Genomic DNA, 23,837 nt, shown 5'->3' on the forward strand with positions numbered 1-23,837 from the left:
CCCAAAAGAAAATAAAAACAAATCATATTGGCTCGCAAGACTATTCTGGGTGGAAGTAGAATAATAGAAGAGATTGCAAAAAATGCTCATGATATCTGGCGGTATGAGCACTCTTTTCTATCGTTTCCTCATTTCACTAAGTCGCAAGATGCACTCACCAAGGAAATGTGTGCTATGCGCCACTATATGTCTAGCCTAAGCTATAGAAAGAGCGCGAGAGCAGTTAAGAAATTTTGAATCAAGGGTCAGCGATAACAGTTAAGCATATCAGCCGTCTAATGAATTAGATGCACATTATAACGCAGATAACCGATTCTACAAATTCATAAATAGGCACGAGTGCGTTTGTCTCAATCAGTTATAAAGTAAAAAGGCTTGTAGTTTTTACAAATATTTGTGACAGACGCTGAAGTGATGCAAAGCTAAATTAAATAATTCATTATACTCCGCACTCTATCTCGGTAAGTGATAAGAACACTTGTAGATTATAATTATTTGCAACAAAATATAAATAACGCTCGACTACCTCACAATATCTTCAGTTTCATTTCAGATAGTGTCTATTAAAAAGGTTTCTACACACACCCGCTACAAGCATGTTTTTGAACTTGGTGGCGCTTAGTATTGTCCTGCTGCTAGCCTTCCTTAAGCACAGACACGGTTACTGGAAACGCCGCGGTGTACCACATGAAGCGCCACACTTTCCACTGGGTGATTTTAAGGAATGGCGCAACACAAAATGTTTCTTTGAAATATTAGCTCCGATCTATAAGAAATTCAAAGGCAGTGCACCATTCGCCGGCATGTTCATGGCCTTTAGGCCAGTCGCACTCATCTTGGACCCAGACCTGGTGAAGAGCATACTTATTAAAGACTTTAATCATTTTCGTGAACGCGGTGTGTTCTCCAATGTTAGGGACGATCCACTCACGGGTCATCTCTTCGCCTTGGAAGGTACCAAATGGCGTGAGTTACGTCAGAAACTCTCTGCAGCGTTTAGTTCCGGCAAAATGAAACACATGCATCCCATCGTGGTCAAAGTGGCTGAGGAATTTAAAAAAGTTTTGGAAGAAAAGCAAGCGACCGCTGCTGGTGGTGTCATTGAGATAACCGACTTGCTCTCGCGCTTCACGGCCGATATTATCGGCATCTGCGCCTTTGGCATCGAGTGCAACAGTTTGCGCAATCCGCAGGCGGACTTCGTGGTGATGGGTAGGAAAGCGAATATCGATCGACGTCATGGCTTCCTTCTGGATACCTTTATGGAAGCGGCGCCGAAGTTGGCACGTACGTTGCGTATGCGACAAACCACACAAGAAGTAAATGACTTCTATATGGGCATCGTACGTGAAACCATCGAGTATCGGGAAAAGACTGGTGTCAAACGCAACGACCTTATGGATACCCTACTGGAATTAAAGAGCAAGGACGCCAATGATGGCGGACTCACAGTTAATGAGATTGCTGCACAAGCTTTCGTCTTCCTTATAGCTGGTTTTGAGACCTCCTCAACCACAATGGGTTATGTACTTTATGAGCTGGCCAAATGGCAGGACATACAGAATCGATTGCGCGCTGAAATAAATACTGTGCTAGAGCGACACAAAAATCAATTCACCTACGAGGCAATGCAAGATATGCGCTACATGGAGCAAGTACTATCAGGTGGGTGACGCTGTCGATCAACTATTCGTATAAATCTAATTCATGCTTTGATTTTCAGAGACACTGCGAATATATCCAATTATAGGCCATTTGATACGTGAATCTGATATTGATTATAAGACCGCAGATCCGCGCTTTACCATCGAGAAAGGCACTATGGTTATTTTACCCGTCTATGAGCTGCAGCACGACCCTCAATACTTCCCAAATCCCGAAAAATTCGATCCAGAGCGGTTTTCGGAAGCGGAAATAAAAACTCGGCCCGCCTGTACTTATCTGCCCTTTGGCGATGGTCCACGCAATTGCATCGGTCTACGCTTCGGCAAAATGCAGGTGTGCATTGGACTCACATATTTGCTGAGACATTTCAAGTTTTCCGTTTGCGAAGAAACGGAGGAGCGCTTGAACTTTCAGGTCGAGAAAATAATACTACAGCCAATCAATGGCATTAAACTGCGCGTGGAGCGCGTGTAAAAGTGAACGGCAGTGCTAATTGGCTGCTAGTTGGTCTAGAGGACACATGCCTTAGTGCTGACTGTTTTTGTTATATAAAATATTATAATAATAAAGCTTAATTTGATTATTAATTTAAATTATTGTTTAACTTTGGTGACCTATTTTTAAGTTCAAAATAGAGATATTTGAAACTTCCAACATTTTTCTGGAAACATACTTGATATAGAACAACAACAACTTCACTCTTTCCAATTTTTAATCTCATTTTCTTGTTCTTTCAAAAAAAGAGAGTGCTCTCTCACATGCATAAAATGTGAACCGACATCTGTGTAGTACAGGCCACTATTTGGTAGCATCTGTCATGAAACATGTTGAAATGAATCCCAATAAATTATAAATATGTTATATAAAATAAACGGAAGTACTGGACATAGATAGTATCGAGAGGATACATAAAGCAGCAAAACACACGGATAGCCAGGCGGCTTTACTGGCCTTGTCGTCGCCCATAACTTATTAAAGCATAGTCCAAACTGCAAGAAGGAACTGAGTTCACCAGATCCAGTCTAGGTGGAGCTTGACCTAGACTTGATCTGGGTTCCCGACCAAAGGAACATTTTCGACAACGAAAAAGTAGACGAGTTGGCAAAGGCAGGAGCKTTCCTAAACGAATCCGAGGCGGATTTGATACCAAACCCACTAGGATCAATCAGCAAAGMGCTCAATTTACAATTTCATCAAATAGCAAATACCTAATGGAATAATATAGCAAAATACAATATAACTAAACAGATTTGGAAAATATATGACAAGAAAAGAACTAACTACTTATTAMATACGTCCACRAAAAATATCTACAGAMTAACTGCTACTATAACAGGGCATTTGGRGAACACGYGTCCAAAATGGKTATGCCCWACAACAATCTGCCGAGTCTGCGAACTAGTAGGRAATAAGRAAAYARTTTTCCACTTTCTCAATGAATGCCCAGCCCTATCGCAGATCCGAGACAAAACATTTGGAATCCATCTAGCACCAAACCTTTAATGGATGTCTATAAAAAGCAKATCGGACTACAAAATGATTAAAAARAGAAGGTGAAAYGTGATAGCAATATTRAAAAGGTSTACGACTACGCCTGTACCAAAATGGCACAGCTACCATTTACTAATAACTAACTCTATAAAAAAAATGTAAAAAAATAAACTATCCGTGAACATTATGAATAATTCTCTGTTATAAAACGCCAACGGTCTCACCCTATACTACTGTGTTGTCATTAGAGAGCACTGAGAGCAAGTGTTAAAGAGAACGTTGTATTTCACCACATGGCGAAAGCTCACCCAAATAACTTGCGCTCTCAAACAGCGCTGCCGAATTTAAATATAGAACATGCGCCCATTAACAGATAAAAGTGTTAAGTCCAAATGTTAAGATTGATTCAGAAATAGATTTTGGGCAGAATTTATTTGACAGAGCGCTAGGAAATTATTAAACCAATACCGATTTTCATTTTAGCACAAATTTAGTTCAAAGAAGAGCAAATTCTATAATAGAAAACAGCACACAATCGTCAGCATATCAAAAAATCGAAAGACTAGTTAATTAATTTCTTTGCTCAAGTGGTTATAAGAAATGAAATTCAATAGATAAAATCGCTGATTCCATGCACATGAGCGAGCTTTTGTTATTCTTCTATTTTTTTATTATTTAACTTCTACTTGCTTACGTTAAATAGTTTTTTGTTGTCGGCTAAGAAATATTTAATGAGCGCCGTTTCGGCATTTCTAGTCAGTGGGATGAGTATGCAACGCCAGCTTGAACATCAATTTTATTTATAATTTAATGTTAAATAATTCGTGGACATTAATGTTCTGAATGAAATTCAGTATCAACTAAACTTCAGTTCAAAATACAACCAAGAAACATATAAGCTCAGCATGTTTGTCTTTTCGGCGCTCCTCGTCGCAGCATTCGGACTGATTGTGATCGCACTACACCGCCACTACAGCTATTGGCAACGTCGTGGGGTACCGCAGGTACGTCCCCGCTATGTGGTGGGCAATATAGAGCGCGCTACCGGCGGTCAAGTGCAGCTGCGACACTTTAACCAGCGGCTTTATGAAACGTTTAAGCAGCGACGTCCCTTTGTCGGCATGTACATCTTCTTTACACGTGCCGCGCTCATACTCGATTTGGATGTGATTAAGGACATATGTATAAGCAAGTTTTCCAATTTCCAAGATCGTGGCGTTTTTTCTAATCCGCGCGATGATCCATTGACTGGCCACCTCTTTCGTTTGGAAGGAGCACAGTGGCACGCCATGCGCAATAAACTCACACCCGTATTCTCTTCGGGAAATATGAAATTCATGTTCCCCACCGTGGTGAAAGTGGGTAATGAATTGGCACGCGCTTGCCACCAGACAATCGGAGACAGTCGCCAGCAGTGCGAACTTGAAATGAAGGAGATTTGCGCGCGCTACACCACTGATGTTATTGGCACTTGTGCTTTCGGTATTGAATGCAATAGTTTGCTCGATCCACAAGCCGAGTTTAGGCGTCGTGGTCATGCCGTTTTTACCGAACCACGCCACTCACAACTGGTGCAGACATTCATGTTGATGAATCCAGATTGGGCGCGTCGTATGCGCCTGAAATTCTTTCCGGATCACATCATACAGTTCTACATAGATGTGGTGCGTCAGACAGTGGAGCTACGACAGCGTGAGCATATCAAACGCAATGATTTCATGGACTTGTTAATCGGCTTAAAGGCGGAGGATGAGCGCTTGGCCTTGAACAGCGATGGTATTGATCTATCGCAAGGCTTGACACTGCACCAAATGGTATCGCAGGCATTTGTCTTCTTTGTGGCGGGCTTCGATACATCGTCAACAACCATGTCGTTATGCCTCTATGAACTCGCGTTGAACGAGACCATACAGGCGCAGGTGCGTGCTGAAATCGTGCGCGTACTAAACGAGCACAACAACCAACTTACTTACGAGGCGTTAAACGAAATGCAGTACCTCGACCAAGCAGTGGATGGTAAGTGATGTTATTAATTGCGAAAAATATATTATATTAACTATTTGTCAATTCAAGAAACACTACGCAAATACCCTGTCGTACCATATCTCGTGCGCAAAGCCAAAGCGGACTATTTGGTGCCCAATACGAACGAAGTCATTGAGAAGGGATGTCTGGTGGTATTACCCGCGCACGCCATTCAACACGACAACGAACTTTACCCCGAACCAGATAAATTCAATCCGGATCGCTTCAAACCAGAGTTGTGTCGTGAACGTCACGCTGCCGCTTATATGCCATTCGGTATAGGTCCACGCGCATGTATTGGGTTGCGTTTCGGCAAAATGCAAGCTAAAATTGGACTCATTAATTTACTAAAACACTTCAAATTTAGCAGATCCGCGAACACACAAGAGCCACTGCAATTCATCGAACGCATATTCCAAATCACCCCAGCCAGTGGCATACACTTGAGAGTAGAGCCTGTGGGCGGGGTAAGCCAATGAATAGTAACATTTCAGAAATAAATTTTATTTTGTACTAGAAATGTTTGTCTTGAAAAGAATTTGCGTAATTTATTTTCCCTCTTCTGCATTTTTACCAAAATTTTGTCATTTCCTGACGTGTCGAAATCATGAGAGCGTTAGGTTCGAGTTATACTAACCTATTAAGTATATAAGTTAGTTAGTTATTCAGTTAGTATACCCAGAACTTTGAAAAACTAGTATAATTTCAGGTAACAGCTTACGCTGACGACTTTAATCTTATGGTCAAAAGGAAAATTCTAAATACCTTCTAGGAGCTAACCGAAGTAAATCCCAATCAATATTCAACTGATGTAAGAAGCTTGAACGTGTCCAAAGAGCGGCTGTCATAGCCATCTCTGGTGCATTTCAGCCGACACCAACAATGACATTTAAGGCCATTTTAAACATAGCACCCTCAAGAGATGTGGTTATATGAAAGGCCCGGAAAAGAACACGCTGAAAAGAGACCTTTTCACCTTTTTCACGGATGAGTCAAAGCTAGAAAGGAAGGTTAGAAAGGAACTTTTCTGTTAGGATCGCTCCTTCAATCTTATCTTCAATGATTTCAGCCAGAAGTATCCGCTATAAAGAAGCCGGTAAGCAAAGTGCAACCTCATTCAAAGCTATTCAGGAAGCGTATAGCTTCACTAGAAATCAAGCTTCATCATTAACTCGTTTGGATGCCTGACGCTGGCAGTTGGCAAGTCAATGCGCTAGCCAGGAACACCCTTGCCTTGTTCACATAGCAATGGGACCATGTTGAATCTCCATTGGCATCTGGAGAGTAAAGTGAAATTATACATCCACTTTCTCCTCCATTGGCTATCATTTGTATGACTGGAGCGAAATTTCTCGGCAGTTTTACCTTCGGAAAACCAGGAGACATTGCCGAAACTGACATTTGCCGTCTCAATAAAATTGTAATAGGGTCGAACCGCCTTGCCAATAATCTATCATACAGAAATTTCAGATAACACAACGGACAGCTTAGAAGTCCAAGTGAGATCTCTATTAGGATTGGCCTCTTAACCTAACCTAGTATAATACCCGATAAGTGATTTTAACTAAAATTGAATTGGTGCGTGGCTTTCTTTTAAACAAACGAAGCACCCAAATACACACTGTCGTAATCAGCGCGAGAATAGTAGACTAAAATAAGCCATCAAAACGGGTGCACTTAATATTTCAATATACTGGCAAATACTAAGAACTTTTGTTTAAACAAAAATATAAATTCTTGCACAATAAACTAAAAATCCATTCGATAAGAAAACCGCAAAAATTTTGGCGGCAAGGAAGCGTGGGTATTTTTACACTGACGATAAGCTTTTGGATGTAAAGTACGCGACCGCAAAGGGGAAACAAGAGAACTTTTATAACACGAAAATGCATTTGCAAAACCAGTTGCAAGCGCTCTGTCGCTCAGCGCAGTTGAAAGCACATACTCTTCGCGTTATTGTGGGAAATCAAACCAAATATTTCTGTAAATGAGAACGAAATACAAAAAACATAGAAAATATTAAATTTTTTGGAAAGAAAAATAGAAATAAACATAAAAATGGACACTGCAATACTCTATGCACTTGTCGTCGTTGTCGTGGGCGCCATTTATTGGAAACTACGTCACCACTACAGCTATTGGGCACGCCGCGGCGTACCACACGAGCCACCGCAATACTTCCTCGGAAATATGAGTGGCCTCGGTAGCAAGTATCACTGGAAAGACATCAATATACGCTTCTATAATCGATTCAGAGGTCAAACGCCCATATTTGGCGCCTACACATTCCTCAAGCGCGTCGCCTACATCATAGATTTCGATCTAATCAAGCAAATTTTAGTGAAAGATTTCAACTATTTCACCGATCGTGGCCTCTTTCACAATGTGCGCGATGATCCACTCACCGGCAATTTGCTGTTCTTGGACGGCGAGCCATGGCGTGTACTGCGCCACAAGTTATCACCCGCTTTCACCACCGGCAAGATACGTTTCATGTTCCCCACCATGGTGACAGTGAGTGAGCGCGTTGTTGGCGCATGCCAGCGTATTATGAATATAGGCGGCACCGTGGAAATGAAGGAGCTCTGTGCGCGCTACACCACCGATGTTATTGGTGAAGTAGCCTTCGGCATTGAGTGCAATAGTTTGAAAGATCCACAAGCGATATTCCGGCGTATGGGCAGGAATATTGTCGAGAAGCCACGTCACTCACTACTCGTGCAGGCCTTCATGTTCACAGACCCGGAGCGCGCACGTCAGTTGCGCTTAAAGAATTTTACCGATGATGTCACCGAATTCTTCATGGGTGTAGTGCGTGAAACCGTGGCCTACAGGGAAAAGAATGGCGTGAAACGTAACGATTTCATGGATATGATGTTGGAGATGAAGGCGCAACGCGATCGCCTCAAAGACGGTGACATCAAAGAGGATGATTTGACTAACGGTTTGAACATCGAGCAGGTTGCAGCGCAAGCGCTGGTCTTCTATTTGGCTGGCTTTGAAACCTCATCCACCGTCATGTCTTTCTGTTTGTATGAGTTGGCCTTGAATCCAGAAGTGCAAGAGAAATTGCGTGAAGAAATATTTAGTGTATTGCAGAAATCAGAGGACCAAGTAACATACGAGTCTATCAAGGAAATAACTTATTTGAAGAAAGTCATATCAGGTGGGTGCAAAGTTGCTTAGCAAAATACTTGCTAATATTATTTTCTTACATCTTGCTTAATTTGTTTGCTTAGAAACGCTACGCAAGCATCCAGTCATACCGCATCTAACGCGCTTGACCGTCGCCGATTACAAGGTGCCGAATACCAACTGGTTGCTGGAGCGCGGCATGCGCATCTTCATACCCGTCGACGCTATTCACCATGACCCCAAAATCTATCCCGATCCCGAGAAATTCGACCCCGAGCGCTTTACACCGGAAGCCATTGCGCAGCGCCACCCTTTCGCCTACTTGCCTTTCGGTGACGGCCCGCGCAATTGCATTGGCATGCGTTTCGGCGAATTGCAGACCGCCATTGGCGTCATACAACTACTGCGTCACTTTCGCTTCAAACCATCATCGCGCACACTCTCACCTATGGTTTATTTGAAAAAGAATTTTCTCATAGCCGCTGACGGGGGCATACACTTGACCGTGGAGAATCTGGAGAAAAGAAACTAGAAGCTAAAAAGCATATAATTGCGTCAGAAAATTAGTCATGCAAAATAATGCCACCTTGTTGCTGTAATTGCGTTCTATAAACATACATATGCGCATGTGCATATCTATTAGCCCACGTAATGTCTCCTTATATTGAAATGCATTTCTAAGCTGTTCCCCAATCTTTCTAATATGCCTTCACCCGATTAAACTTCAAAACATGTAATTATCTATCGTCTATGTACTCACAATAAAGCCGCTTTGTAATTGACTGTTTTGTTTCATTGTGTGTGTGTTTTGTATCTGACATTCAATGTGTTAATTATAAATATTTATAGAAAATAAAAACAAAACACTTCCAATTAATGGCTTTCATAATACATAATACAAGTGAATGCGCAAACATGGAAATTACATGGATTACATATGTATTCCTACAAACATACATACGCATGTACAAGTTCAAGTATCATAAGTGTATGTGACAGTGGGTGTGTTGCTGTTTTTCGCTGCCTAACACTCTTATCTCGATCTGCGTGCTCTTCGTAAACAAAGCGCTCTACTCGATGCAGTTATACATATATGTTTGTATGTATGTATGTTTGAATTTAAATATGAATAAAATAGCGCCGATGAGAACATAAATTTTTTCTATCCCGCTAGAACATGAGAGGTACTGCCCGAAATTAGAAACACCCAAGTGAGAAATCTGTTTAGTTAAATTTCCTGAATATTTTTATTCTTTGCTCAAACAAGTATTTACGTGCTTTTTGATTTGTTTTATATATTGAAAGATTATAAAATATATATATGTATATTAATTCATAAAACCATAAAGCATTCCGTCGTTATAGCCGAATCGCTCCTCCTTTTCTCTTTTTGGCGCCAATTCGAGACACCAAGTGCAGCCAGGTCCTTCTCCACTTGATCTCTGCAACGGAATGCAGGTCTTCCTCTTCTTACCGAGACGGGTACTAAATCGAAAACCTGCAAAGTTGGAGTGTTCTTTTCCATTCGGACAACATGACCGTGCTGGCTAGGCCGCTGCCTATTAATTCGATGGAATTTCTTAATGTCGTCGTATATCTGGAACAGCTCATCGTTCCATCGCTCATCGGTATGCGCCATTGCCAATGCGCAAAGACCATAAATCTTCCGCAGAAGCTTTGTCTCGAAAACTTCTAACGTCGCCCCATCAGCTATTGTCATCGTCCATGCCTCTGCACTATAAAGCAAGATGGTGATGATAAATGACCTGTTTTGCCTAGGATCTAGGACTTCAACGTTATGACTGTCAACAGTGACGATCATGAGTGTGAGAATGAGTTTCACTTCACACTTGGCAAAAGTGAAGCAGGGACAGTAGGCAAATGTAGGCGAAATACGACGCATTTTGAAGAGTGATTGGTGTCTCGAACGTCGTTCTGTACATCATCGTTGTTTGTGCAACTTATGGAGCCGCTATATGGTGGGAAGTAGCCATGTCAAAAACTCCTCTCCATACAGCGTTTTATTATGTTTGCCTGTATGTCGCTCCGTCTCAACGGATGCAATGCTCGTACTGTTAAGAGCACCTCCTCTTGATCTGATTGTCATACAGCGTGTTGTTGCATTCAGGTTAAGGAGGGCTTGAGTGTGTCATTTCTGCAGAATGGTTTGATTTCTGAAGATGATGTGGAGAGGGAGGAATTATCAAGGAAGAAGGAGGCAAAAACTTTGGAAGAATATCCGCAGAATGTCAATTTTATGGAAAGAAACCCCGACTTTAAATTCTGTCTATGCTCGCACTTCCTATTTACTGGCCATGGAACTTTGAATGCATTCTTGCATAGGAGAAATCTATCGGAAACATCAGAATGTGTGTATGGAGCACGTAATAAGGATTGGGTTCGTGTCATTGGAGAATGTCCAATGTACTCGGATATAAGGAACCCTGGGGGAATGCGAATTAGCCAAACAAATTGATGGCTAGATGTCAGCGGTGTGATCTTCACTAGTTGGAATGCCGAACTGTTAGGGACGTTTGAAAGGTTTGCGCGTAAGTTATGTAAGCGGCGAAGACTATTGGCGGAAACTTAAGGTTAGGTAAGGCGTGATGTGTAGGTGCGTGAGATGGGGTCTAACCCCTGATCACCAGTTCAGAGAAGTATGGAAGCTCATCTGGTAGTAGTTTTTTCTACGAGGTCTGAGCGGAGACTTAATTCTGGTACAAGGTGGAGTAGGAGCCTTTGTAGTGCGCTCCAACCTGCTCATCGGGGAAACAAACATCTGTAATAAGACAAAGCATTGAAGTATAATTTTGTGACATCCCGTCAAAAAAGAAAGTGGTCACGACCTTCTTAAGTATTTATAAGTATGTTGTAAATCTCTTTTATTTTTTTTTTGTTTTTTTTTTTTTTGTAATCGATAAATGCTTTCTTTGCACAACAACTTCATTAACTTAAAACAAAATGAATGCCTTAATATTGCCAAAATTTTACAAACCTTTCTTATACATATGTATACCGGTACTTTCAACTTCAAACTAAGTACAAAATACAGAAATATAACAGTAAAAATTAAAGCTTTATAAAGCCGAAATTCTCAATAGTCTTCACTTGAAACGCACTGCAAGAAAATATACAACTTTAGCACGTAAATTAACTCTCAAAAAGCTCAAAACTTACGATAAACACGCCAGTCATAACACCAAAAATAATATAAAAGAACAGCGCAACAAAGATGACTTTGCGATATTTAAAATTTAGTAAACACGATATATGCATCAATAAATTCCCCAAAAGCTCAAAGCTTCGGATGTACGCACCACACATATCACCGAAAAGAGCACACAAGAACAGCACGCCAAAATTGACTTTACAATATTTAAAATTTAGTTAACCAACAGACTTCGCTGCGTGAACAAACGAAATAAGCATCAAACAGAAGTTAGTGTCGTCTTCAAATAATTGATATCAAGTCAAGATGAATATAATTATCGCGTTATTGGCGATCACCTTCACGCTGGTCTTTTACTTGTTGAAATACCAGCAATCGTATTGGCGAAGGCGTGGCGTGCCGCACGATCCACCCAGCCTACCGTTGGGCACACTCAAGGAGTGGCGTCGTACGAAGTCTATCTGCGAAATATTCAAACCCATCTACAAACAATTTAAAGGCACTGGACCATTCTGCGGTATCTACTTTCTCCTAAAACCAACCGTGTTCGTGCTGGACCTGGAACTAACTAAGAAGATACTTATTAAAGACTTTCAGAATTTTCAAGATCGTGGTGTTTTTCACAATGAAACTTCCGATCCACTCACTGGCAATCTCTTCCAGTTGGATGGACCAAAGTGGCAAGTGTTGCGCAAAAAGCTGTCGCCCACATTCACCTCGGGCAAAATGAAATTAATGTTTCCCACTGTCGTGAAAGTGGCTCACGAGTTAATTGAAGTTATGCGCGAGAAAACTAAAAACGCACCTGATAATGTTTTGGAGATCACCGAGCTGCAATCGCGCTACACTGCCGATGTAATTGGCTCATGCGCTTTTGGTCTCGAGTGTAACAGCTTGCACAACCCCGATGCTGAGTTCGTGATCATGGGTCGCAAGGCGCTGATCGAGCGCAGACATGGCAAACTAATCGACACATTCATAGAGAGTTATCCAAGTTTGGCACGTAAATTGAATTTGTGCTCGCTTACAAAAGAAGTGGAAGACTTCTATGTCGAGATAGTTCGTAATACCCTCGAATATAGAGAGAAGAATCAGGTGAAACGTAATGATTTCATGAATATTTTGTTGGAATTGAAAAACAAGGAAGGCGCAACAGATGGACTGTCAGTGGAGGAGATAGCGGCACAGGCTTTTGTATTCCTCATAGCAGGCTTCGAAACCTCYTCAACCACTATGAGCTTCGCATTGTATGAATTGGCCAAAAATCAGGAAATACAAGATAGGTTGCGACTAGAGATAACTGCGATATTAAGAGAGCACAACAACGAGTGCACTTATGAGAACATACATCAGATGAAATATCTCGAACAAGTTTTATCGGGTATAAGTTTAATTATTTCAATACATTTTTTTCACAAATTAAAAGTAATGCATTTTTTAACTTTAGAAACTTTACGTAAGTACCCCGTRCTGCCATTTTTGGAACGATATGCAAAGGAAGAGTATGACACCGGCGATCCACGCTATCTCATCGAGAAGAACATGGCTGTATTCATATTCAYCTATGGCATACATTACGATCCCGAATACTATCCCGATCCAGAGAAATTCGATCCGGAACGTTTCACTGAGGWGGAAATTCAGAAACGACCTGCCTGCGCATGGTTACCATTCGGCGATGGACCACGCAATTGCATCGGCTTGCGTTTCGGCAAAATGCAGGCGTTAATCGGTCTCGCATTACTGATCAAGCATTTCAGATTCTCCTTCGCACCACAGACACCAGCAGAATTGACTTATAACAAAGAGACGGTGCTGCTATCAGCGGAACATGGCATACACTTGAGGGTGGAGGCGTTGAAAGACTAATTGTATGAGTGAGTGGAGCAACAAGAGAGTTGTCTTCATCATACGTACATACGTAAATAAACACTGTTGTCATAAAAAATGTAAATAAATACTGTTTTCTAAATTTTTATAAAATTCATATGTCATAAAAATATTAAGTAGATAATTAGTAGTACTTAGAGTACTCAGCAAGCAGACTAGCAATAATCTCTGACTAAATACCTATAAGCGCCACGTACTTACTTCGATTAATATAACAGGTGGTTTGACACACCCGCAAATTGTTGCGTAAATAAAGACCTCACTAGACTTAGCCCAATCTTTGGCAAATTAAAATTCTGTGCAGCTTGGCTGATTCAGCACAAAGTTGTCACCAGCCACTGTTGATTAAGTAGTATATTTGCTTATTGCGTGATAAAAATTATAAACCAGTGGATGAAAGTAAAGATTTTGAAATAACTTTAGGTTTTCTAGCGATATGAAAACATGTTCTTGCTTGTTTTCGATCATAAATAAAGCTCAGACCGCCGCCCAAATATAATGACTCGGCATAAATGCTAAGTGATTGTCTTAGACAAAGTATTACCGTTAAGTGCCTACAACAAAATAGTGATAATTTATTGTCGTTTGAGCGAACCGGCAATTTAAGAGAGAGACGAAGTAAACATGAACTTGCAAGCAAAGCAATCTTTATTTATCCACCTTATCAATTTAGGACATTGAACGCTAACCGGCTGATGTTTGGTTAAATTAGATTAGGTAAGGTTATGGTGCTGATGTTCGATGTGGAGATCGCAATTAACAAACTATAAATCATCAAAAAATTGACAAAGTTGGAGGTGAACCTCAATTCGCTACCTATGAGAGCGATTACTACGAGATTGATTCCATTCCAGATATTGTGGCTGAAATGACAGAGATATGAGATTTCAAGTGTTTAATTTACAGAATTTTGGAAGTTAACGTGATCGTTCTTAAGACAATTGTATCAAAATTGTCTCGTTGGAGCAGAGGTCTGCGATTAAATTCTTTGTGAAGGGACGTTAGATATGATCCAAGCAGGCTTACCCAGAGTTGCTTAAGCAAAAAGTGCTGTTTTTCGGTGGCACCAGGCCTTTTTGGAGGGCCGGGAAGAGGTCGTTGATGACAACCGCGCGGGGAGACCTGCGACTTCGATAAACACCGATTATGTGACTCGTGTACGCACAGTTTTGAACTCAGACCGTCGACTACGCCGAGTTTTACATGAAAGTCCTCAAGATACTCAAACGAAGGATCAATCGGGTCCGACAAGACATCGCAGCCGATTGGAAGTTGGACCACGACAAGGCGCCGCTCACACCGCCTTCTTGTGAACAGCTACTTAACCAAGGCCGGCAACCCAACGGCATTTTGGACGAAGAGTAAATTATGATTAAATTTTTAAAGAACATTTTGGTGTGCTTTGTGTACCGGTGAATGATTTCGGACATGAAATGTAGCTTCTACAATTGGTTCATCTATTTCTTTATTAGAAATCTTATTCTTCCTATTCATCATCTGAGAAAAACTTGATAACACAACGACAAGTAGTTTACCCTATACAGCTTAGTTCTTCACTTGAATGCCTCCAAAGTACTCCGCCGGCTGAACATTGTTACTCAGAACTACCTCTTTTAACTAACTATCTAATATGTTAGATTAGTCGGGTCTACGTAACCGGAACGAACTTCGGCCAAGGACTGTCAATTCGCATAATTCAACCGCTACAATAAGAACAACAACCGTTATCGCGCCATGGTAACCGACTATTTTATCAATGTAGAAAGGCCACTTCGGTGAGCGGACAATTTCACGTTTTTGGCGGTCGATTCGCCCCCAAGTTTGTCAAATATTACACCGTTCGATTTTTTTTTTTTTTTTTTTTTTGTATATCCTGAGATACGTAAAGTCTAAAGTCTATGCGGACAATCCGGCTTCGCTCCAGGGCTTGCAGCAAAATGTCACGCTTGTCATTCGTCAGTTACCAGTCGAAGAGCTCGAACGTTTCAACGAAATTTGAACTCAACTGATGGACCATCTGAATCGTAGCTAAGGCCAACATATGAAAGAGATAACTTTTAAAAAATAAATGCCAAAGAATGTTCTTTCGAATGATAATCAACATTCCAAACTTGCAGTTTCTGTATTTTTGCTTAAAAGGGAGGTAAGCTCGAAATGGATCACCTTTTATGAATTTCTTCTTCATAGTCAATTTTCATGATAAACTATCTAGAATGAACAAACTCGTAAGACTTCTAAGCTGTCATTAAACTTGAACTTCTTTACATATAAATAATAATGCAATGGCATAGATTATTAGGGTTCCAGCATTTAGAAACCGGTTTGAGATAATTTCAAATAAAAATATATCGCATGCTACTTTGTCCAAAAACTTAAGTATTAAAAACACGCATGCGATATTTGATTTCGTTAATTTTCCTCCCATTAAAACTCGCGTCGAAATGAGAACAACCATCCGAATATGGGTACTTTGCGTGCAGCTGCACTTAAAATCACTTGAAGTAACTCCACGCTTTGCTTCTTCTATTTTTCAATAATTTTCAGGGTGTCCAAAGTGTAACTGCGTGTGCCTCTGTGTGTAGAACGTTTTCTGCCGGCACGTTTATGTCACAAAAATTTTATATTTATAATTTTGTAATTATTTGGCTTAATTCGCAGCAATGGTATTTAAGGCTGGTTGCACTTTCGTAACTGTTTTCACTGTGATCATTACAAGAACCGGCGATGGACGTCTCAGTGCTGGTCGGCTCGCTTATTGCCATCTTCTTGCTAATTGCGTTTTGTTTACTACGTCAGCAGAGCTACTGGCGTCGGCGCGGCATACCGCATAGCAAGCCCATGCTCTTGATGTGCATGGGAAAAAAGCATGTAGTGCAGATTTTACGCGAGTCATATCAGCAGTTCAAAGGCACGGGACCCTTTTGTGGTTTCTTTTTGCTAGCCACCAATACAGCGCTAATAGTGGACTTGGAATTGGTTAAGAAGATACTCGTTAAAGATTTCAACTACTTCTCGGATCGTGGACTGTACAATAATGCGCACAACGATCCGCTTTCGGGTAATATGTTCTTCGCCGAAGTGGAGGGTTGGAAACGTTTACGTGCAAAACTGACGCCTACCTTCACCTCCGGTAAAATGAAGAATATGTTTCATATGGTTACGGCGGTCGGCGAGCGTTTTGCGGCAACAGTTCACACCCAAATCGGTGGTGGCGATGGTGAAGGTCACGGCAAAGTGCTGCTTGTATCAGACCTAAGTGGACGCTATACCACCGATACGATCGGCACTTGCGCCTTCGGGCTCGAGTGCAATAGCCTAGATGCGGAGACACCAGATTTCGTATTGGTCACGAATAGTTTTATAAATCGCCGGCGTCATAATAAACTTGTCGAGGGCTTAATCTTCAGTTTTCCACGCATTGCACGCTTCCTGGGTATGCGCATTATGTCACAGCATGTGCACGACTTCTATATAAAGCTGGTGGAGGACACGCTCGAGTACCGCAAAGGCACAAAATTGCGACGTAACGATTTTCTTGACCTACTTATCGATATGATGGAACGTGAGGATGCCGATGGCAACCGTATTGAGGGTCTGAGTGTGAACGAAATAGCCGCACAGACTTTTTTGATGTTTCTGGCGGGATTCGAGACCTCAGCAACAACAATGAGCTTTGCACTTTACTTACTGGCGCAGCAACCCGACATCCAGGAACGATTGAGGCGGGATATTAACGAGGTGCTCGCTGCCAACAATGACCAGCTCACATATGAGTGTATCAAGCAGATGAACTACCTGCAACAAGTAATATGTGGTAAGTGCCCATACATAAATATGTCTAATTAAAGCAAAATCAACTTAGTTTATGCTTACTTACAGAGACGCTTCGTATGTATCCGATCGTGCCGAATCTGATGCGCAAGGCACAGTCGTATTACGATACTGGCGACCCAAAGTATTACATTGAGAAAGGCACCTTGGTCATTATACCCACAATAGCCATACATTATGACCCACAGTATTACCCGGATCCCGAGCGCTTCGAACCCGCTCGCTTCACACCCGAAGAAATTCAACGCCGTCCCGCTTGTACATGGCTGCCTTTCGGCGAGGGTCCACGAAATTGTATCGGCATGCGTTTCGGCAGAATGCAGACCAGCATCGGCCTAATTTATTTGTTACGTAATTTTCGGTTTAGTGTCGCCGCGGAAACCGAAATACCCTGTCCATTAATAAAAGCATCGTGCTTGGTTTCGCCAGAGAATGGCATCCAGCTTAGAGTGGACAGAGTGGAAGGCGCCAAGCCCATTAGGCGTGAATAGGAAAATTAGTGAAACTTTGATTGAAAAAGTCATCATTTTTATAATGGGACTATCGGATATATATATGTACATAGTATAAGGTTTTATCGTCTAATTGTAATAAACTGTTTTGAACTAATATCACACTCGGTTAATTTTCTAACAATTTGTGGGTTGAGAAAGCCACTCAAGGGTTCGGTATTTTCTTCCGCATGACAAACTACATTACAATCATAAAGACTTATTCGGTAGTATACTGTATAGCAGCGCTATCTTCTATTCCATAGTCACAGGTGCTAATCTAAACAAATCACTGTTAACATACCTATGAATGAAGGAACATGTGTAAAAAATTTGATATAAAAAAAAACAAATCTTGCTCTCCACACGCTAGAAGTTACGGTGGACACTCTCTCATTTATCATGAACTTATTCTCACCGCAAGCAACGGCAATGCTCTCACCACTGGAGTAAAGATATGAAAACGCACTCATGTCTCGCTCCGCCCGTGTTCAGTTCTAACGCGACCCTTCGTACGTTCACACCACACTTCGGTCAGTTCAGGTGCAGTATCACCTCAATGTTGGGCTATAGTTTCGTAATAGCGCTCTACGCGCTCTTAGGGCTGTTCACAATGTTTGTTGGTATGATACGTTCGCGTATGCTCTATTGGCAGCGTCGCGGTGTAGCACACGACCAGCCGGCTTTTATATTGGGCAATCTGCGAAGTCTTGCCATCACGCGCCAACTCGGTGTGGCATTACGTGAAACTTACGATAAGTATAAGTATAGTGACGGTCCATTTTGTGGCTTCTATTTGCTGGTCAATCCCGTAGCAGTAGTGACGGATTTAAATTTGGCGCGCAATATACTCATCCGAGACTTTCAAAAGTTTGACGGTCGTGGTTTGTACCACAATAAACGCGATGATATATTTTCGGAGAACCTGTGGAACTTAGAAGGAGACGCATGGCGCGCGTTGCGCAGAAAACTGTCGCCGATCTTCACCACAGGTAAAACACAATCCATCATACCGCTCATCACCAAAGTAGCGGAGCAGTTAAAGCAAGCATTAGCGAAACAACAAAGCAGTGATACCGAACTGGAAGTGCGAGACCTGCTTGAGCGGTACACCACAGATGTTATTGCAAATAGCGTACTCGGTTTGGAGTGTAATAGCCTTGAAAGCCCGGATACCGAGTTTCGCACGGTAATAAAAAGTTTCGCCTCAAAGCAACGCAACAGCTTGGCAATTGTCCTCATGCAGTGCTTGCCAAAGCTGGCGCAGCGCTGTCACTTAACCCAGACACTGAGAGAAGTACGAGATTTCTATTACCGCTTAGTCGGCGATACTATATTACAACACGAGGAGCATAATATTAAACTTAATGATCTAATGAGCGCTCTGCTCGACTTGAAGAACACTCAAGAAGCTGAACACAAGTTAACTACCGACGAGATCATTGCAAACTCCGCTTTGTTCTTCAGTGCTGGCTATGAAACTTCATCAGCAACTTTGACTTTTGCGCTTTATGAATTGGCCCTTAATCAGAAGACACAAACCAAATTGCGAAAAGAAATTGCGGAGACGCTGGAAAAGCATGGCGGCAAACTTACCCCAGAATCACTGAGTGAGATGAGCTATCTAGATATGGTCATTACAGGTAAAACGTTGAAATAATATTACACCATTTTCGTAATAAACACGACTTTTCTTTCACAGAAACTTTACGCAAACATCCGATAAATCCCTATATCGAACGTGTTGCGAATCAGGACTACGAAACCGCAGTGGCAGGTTATGTTATATATGGGGGCACTAAGGTGCTCATACCAGTTGAAGCCATACACAACGATCCGGAGTTCTACCCTGAGCCCGAGAAATTCATACCAGAACGTTTCGAAACTGACAGAATGAGTCGTCGCCATCCAATGGCTTGGTTACCCTTTGGCGAAGGGCCTCGCAACTGCATTGGCATGCGTTTCGGTCAATTACTAATCCGAATCGGTCTCATATCGTTACTGAGTCAGTTGAAATTCTCAACTTGCCCACGCACTCCTACTCCGTTGGTATACGATGACACAAGTCTACTATTAAAACCGCAAAGTGAATTGTACTTACATGCAGCGAGACTCTGTTAGTAAGATGACCGCGTGTTCCGACGAAAGCTCAGCTTTTACCGAAGACTTGTGAAGAGAGACCTTTTGGAGAATATACTCGATTCAATAAGCATATTCTTTTTTTTTTTTTTTAGGCAGAAAAATAAATGCTCCGGTAACAAAAATATGTACACAGGAGGTAGCCTTATCAAGTATCTCTTATGATATTAAATGCTGAGAATTCGCATAAGAAATAGTATGTTTATGATAATTGTTTATTTAAAAATGAAATTCAAATTAAATACTTTTACTTATACTACTTTTTTATTTCCATTAAACTTATATAACCTGGCCGATAACTCTCACGATGCTAGAGTAGCGTGTCAGTTCAGTTCCTCCAATTCCTCCACTCTCAAGTATATACCATTAAGTGTATTAACTAAAAATGACTTCACATTCATCTTCAAAGGTATCTCCGTTTTGTCGCATATGCTGAACCGAAATTTCTGCAATAAATGCGCTAAGCCGATACGAATCTGCATGTTACCGAATCGCTGCCCAATACAATTCCGTGGGCCCTCACCAAAAGGCAGCCACTCTACCGTTTCGCGCTGCTGGCGCTTTTCCGGCGTAAAACGCTCTGGATCCCAATGGTCGGGGTTAGGATAGATGTCGGGGTCGTAGTGTATGCCCACAGAGGGCACGATAATCGACATGCCCTTTTTGATAACATAATTCGGATGGCCCGGCACTTGGTAATCGCTCAAAGCCTGTCTATTTAAGTGTGGTACAACGGTGTATTTTCGCAGTGTTTCTTTAGAAGAGTTTGGAAATTAAATGAAAAATAAGATTCATAACTCAGTAAACATGAAAACAAAATAATAAAAATAATATCAATACCAGCTACCACCTGATCCATGTACCGCATAGCCTGTAGACACTCATAAGTGAACTCATTATTGTGTTTCGCAAATGTAACATGCACCTCACGCCGCAAGCGTTCCTGCAACTCTGGCTGTAGTGCCAACTCGTACAGTGCGAAGGACATTGTTGTTGAGGAGGTCTCGAAGGCGGCAATGAAAAAAACAAAGGTCTGTGCTGCCATCTCCGCCATGCTGAGGCATTTCTCCTCGCCGTTCTCACCGCGCAGTTGCTTATCGTTTCTCAAATCAATTAAAATACTCATAAAATCATTGCATTTGATGTTGTTCTTCTCACGGTACTCCACAGTTTCACGCACGATGCGCATAAAGAAATCGCTAATGTCATCATTTATTGAACGCATACGCAATTGGCGCGCTAAATTCGGAAAGCTGTGCAGAAAACCACTTACCAATGGTCCATGGCGTTCCTCACTAAAAATACGCCGCCCCATAACACGAAATTCCGCATCTGGATCACGCAGCGAGTTACAAGCGATGCCAAAAGCAACCTTACCAATTATGTCCGTGGTGTAACGTGCCAAAATCTCCTTTAGCTCGACGACATTTTCCTCTTGCAGCTGTTCACCCAACACTTCAACCAAATTGTGCGTAACCTCTACGATGGTGGGGAACATGAATTTCATTTTCCCAGACGAGAATGTGGGCGAGAGTTTACCACGTAAGCTACGCCATTTGTGGCCATCCAAGAGGAAGAGATGCCCCGTCAGCGGATCGTCACGTTCATTATTAAACATACCGCGATCGGCGAAATTGGCAAAATCCGTTATAAGCACATTCTTGATCAGATTTACATCCAAGAGCACTACCGCCGGACGCAGAAAGAAGTAGAAGCCGCAGAAGGGACCAGTGCCTTTGTACTTCAAGTAGATATTTCGACTGATATCGGCATAGCTCACTGTGCGGTGAATGCCGACCAGATTGCCCAGCAGCCAGTTGGGCTTGTCGTGCGCTACGCCGAGTCTGCGCCAGTAGTTCAAGCGGCGGCGCAAACAAATAAACAGCACAACAAGCAGGGCGACGATGAGTGTCAACAAAAGTGCGGTCATTGACATTGCGAATGAAGGTTTTTCGTATTTAGTACGCGTCACTTGGGTGTATTTTGTTTACTCGGTATTTTGCATTGTTCTTTCGTTTCGTCAGTGCATCTTGAGCCGGTAATCAGCGCTTCTCGATTGCAACTGAGCAGTGCGTGCTCGGGCAAGCGCTTTTATATGTATACTTCCTTAAGCTGCAGACGTTTAACGATAATTCCATATTTTTGTATACAAATATAAATTGACTACAAGAAAACTCTTTCATTTTGATAACTCCACATTTTGTTTATTGATATCGAGTTCGCTAGGAAAATATGCGCATAGCTTGTGAATTTTATCAACATGTGGGCCGAAGGATATTAATTAATTACCCCAAACTTTCGCTGTATTATAACGAAGAAAAATCTCTTTGAGTTACTAGGCTTGAGCTTTATTTCTTTAACTCCAGTTCACAAATGCGCTGACTTTCCCACCATTTTACTAAATCTTTTAATGTCTTATCCAGTTCTAATACACACATACATGTACGAATGTGTATGAATTTCGAGATGGTGAACTGTTATCAGTGTTGTTTTTATATGTGGTAAACAGAGCAATGCAATTAACAATATATTTACTTCAAGCTTGGTATAAACTCGGCACATTTTGATTGGATTTACAGGCAAAGTTCCGTTTTTCACAAAACTGGCAAAATGTTCACGCTTGGCAAAATGGTTTCATCGCCTTAATGAGCTTTAATTTCGCAATTTGTCTTTATATGTTACTGGTTCAAAACTAGTTACCAACTAGTTCAGCAATAGCTGAAAATTATGTTGTTCGAAATATTATCCAAGTTCTTATCATCCAATTCGCTCCAGGAATATTCGGTTATCATTGAGTGGTAGCGATTCCCGTTCACAGTAACGAGCCGATCTTGATTATCACGGGAAAAGTACGGCCCGATGACGCCGCCGGCCCATAAGCCGCCCCAAACCGTAATTGTTTCGAGACACATGGAGCACGTGTGGACTGCCGCCTGACCAATAATGCATATTTTGCTTATTGACGAAGCATTCAGCCAGAAATGAGCCTCATAGTCGAAGTTGATTTTTGGATGAAAATCAAATCCTTGCTGAAATAGCAAACCTTACTGAGGAAAAATGTTAAAAGAGTTGGAAAACATCGTTTTCTGTATCTATCGGTCTACTTTTGCAGCGTCCCTATTGAAAAACCCATTACTTCATACAATTCTCAATCAAAATTCAATAACCACCGCTCTGCTTTGGATACACACCGATTGCAGTATCAACATCTACAAATAAGTTTACGCATTCTCGCGTACTTTGTACACAAATTTGTAGCAATGCATAAAATTTTAGTGACAAAAAATACTTCTGATCGCTTCCATGAGCGAATACATAGATATACATACAAATATTCGCACATTGCAGAGAGACTTAATGAGAGAGTTTGTGTTGCTAAAAATGATCTTCAAACAAGTATTTCGTTTCGTTTACATTAAAGTGGCCATACACGACACAACAATACAAGCCCGATGCATCTCGCATGTGCATTTTTCGGACTGCGGACAGGATGCAGGTCGCAATTTGTATCAGAAACAAAAAATTCTAAGAGATTCATATTTTTTAATAACTTATCTTCTAATTAAACTAAGAAAATTCCAAAAAAAGTGCAAGATTTAAAAGAAAATCAAAAATTGAGAAAAGTGGCATTTGTCCAAAAGAAATTTCGCTTAATGTTGTTTAAAAATATGTTGAAATTTGACTTTTCTTAGTTTATTTATTATACTATTTCCATTCTAGCTTCGATAATATTTCGAATTCCCATCTATAACTTTGGGGACATATTTCTAGATAATTTTTAAAGAGATTTAAGTAAAAAAAATCGATTGTTTGAAACTTCTAAAGCAATAATAAAGATTTCGAATGAGAATTTATTGATCTTATAAAAAATTAATTAGCAATTTGGCAAACGAAAAGCGATAAATATAGAAATAAAATTGAGAAAAATAAAAGTTGGAATAATTTATTAACGAAATACAAAGAAATAGATAAAAGTGCTACATTAGAAATAAATTCCAAGA

General features: G+C 41.2%; 5 protein-coding genes across 5 annotated transcripts; 4 read left to right on the forward strand and 1 right to left on the reverse strand.

Moving 5' to 3' along the window:
- The first annotated feature begins 371 nt into the window (after positions 1–371).
- Positions 372–2,258, forward strand: LOC108970793 (probable cytochrome P450 6a23). Its single transcript, XM_018936370.1, has 3 exons — positions 372–461; positions 543–1,665; positions 1,724–2,258. The coding sequence occupies exons 2-3, from the start codon at positions 597–599 to the stop codon at positions 2,137–2,139; spliced, it is 1,485 nt and encodes a 494-aa protein (XP_018791915.1). The 5' UTR covers positions 372–461; positions 543–596; the 3' UTR covers positions 2,140–2,258.
- A 1,644-nt stretch (positions 2,259–3,902) lies between these two features.
- Positions 3,903–9,098, forward strand: LOC108970706. The gene is made up of 4 exons (XM_018936229.1): positions 3,903–5,172; positions 5,230–5,648; positions 7,201–8,347; positions 8,421–9,098. The coding sequence occupies exons 1-4, from the start codon at positions 4,062–4,064 to the stop codon at positions 8,846–8,848; spliced, it is 3,105 nt and encodes a 1,034-aa protein (XP_018791774.1). The 5' UTR covers positions 3,903–4,061; the 3' UTR covers positions 8,849–9,098.
- A 2,617-nt stretch (positions 9,099–11,715) lies between these two features.
- On the forward strand, positions 11,716–17,697 carry LOC108970707. The gene is made up of 5 exons (XM_018936230.1): positions 11,716–12,866; positions 12,933–13,353; positions 16,034–16,038; positions 16,092–17,189; positions 17,255–17,697. Exons 1-5 carry the CDS (start codon positions 11,792–11,794, stop codon positions 17,695–17,697), a joined length of 3,042 nt encoding a protein of 1,013 aa, XP_018791775.1. The 5' UTR covers positions 11,716–11,791.
- Positions 17,698–18,206: 509 nt separating this feature from the next.
- LOC108970725 (probable cytochrome P450 6a20) lies at positions 18,207–20,086 on the forward strand. Its single transcript, XM_018936258.1, has 2 exons — positions 18,207–19,340; positions 19,400–20,086. Exons 1-2 carry the CDS (start codon positions 18,257–18,259, stop codon positions 19,816–19,818), a joined length of 1,503 nt encoding a protein of 500 aa, XP_018791803.1. The 5' UTR covers positions 18,207–18,256; the 3' UTR covers positions 19,819–20,086.
- Positions 20,079–21,915, reverse strand: LOC108970721 (cytochrome P450 6a9-like). The gene is made up of 2 exons (XM_018936254.1): positions 20,677–21,915; positions 20,079–20,590 (listed from the first exon to the last, which is right to left on the reverse strand). Exons 1-2 carry the CDS (start codon positions 21,770–21,772, stop codon positions 20,160–20,162), a joined length of 1,527 nt encoding a protein of 508 aa, XP_018791799.1. The 5' UTR covers positions 21,773–21,915; the 3' UTR covers positions 20,079–20,159.
- Positions 21,916–23,837: the final 1,922 nt, after the last annotated feature.

This window comes from Bactrocera latifrons, unplaced genomic scaffold (genome assembly GCF_001853355.1).
Source record: "Bactrocera latifrons isolate USDA-ARS-PBARC rearing strain unplaced genomic scaffold, ASM185335v1 scaffold_31, whole genome shotgun sequence".
Classification (NCBI taxonomy): domain Eukaryota; kingdom Metazoa; phylum Arthropoda; class Insecta; order Diptera; family Tephritidae; genus Bactrocera; species Bactrocera latifrons.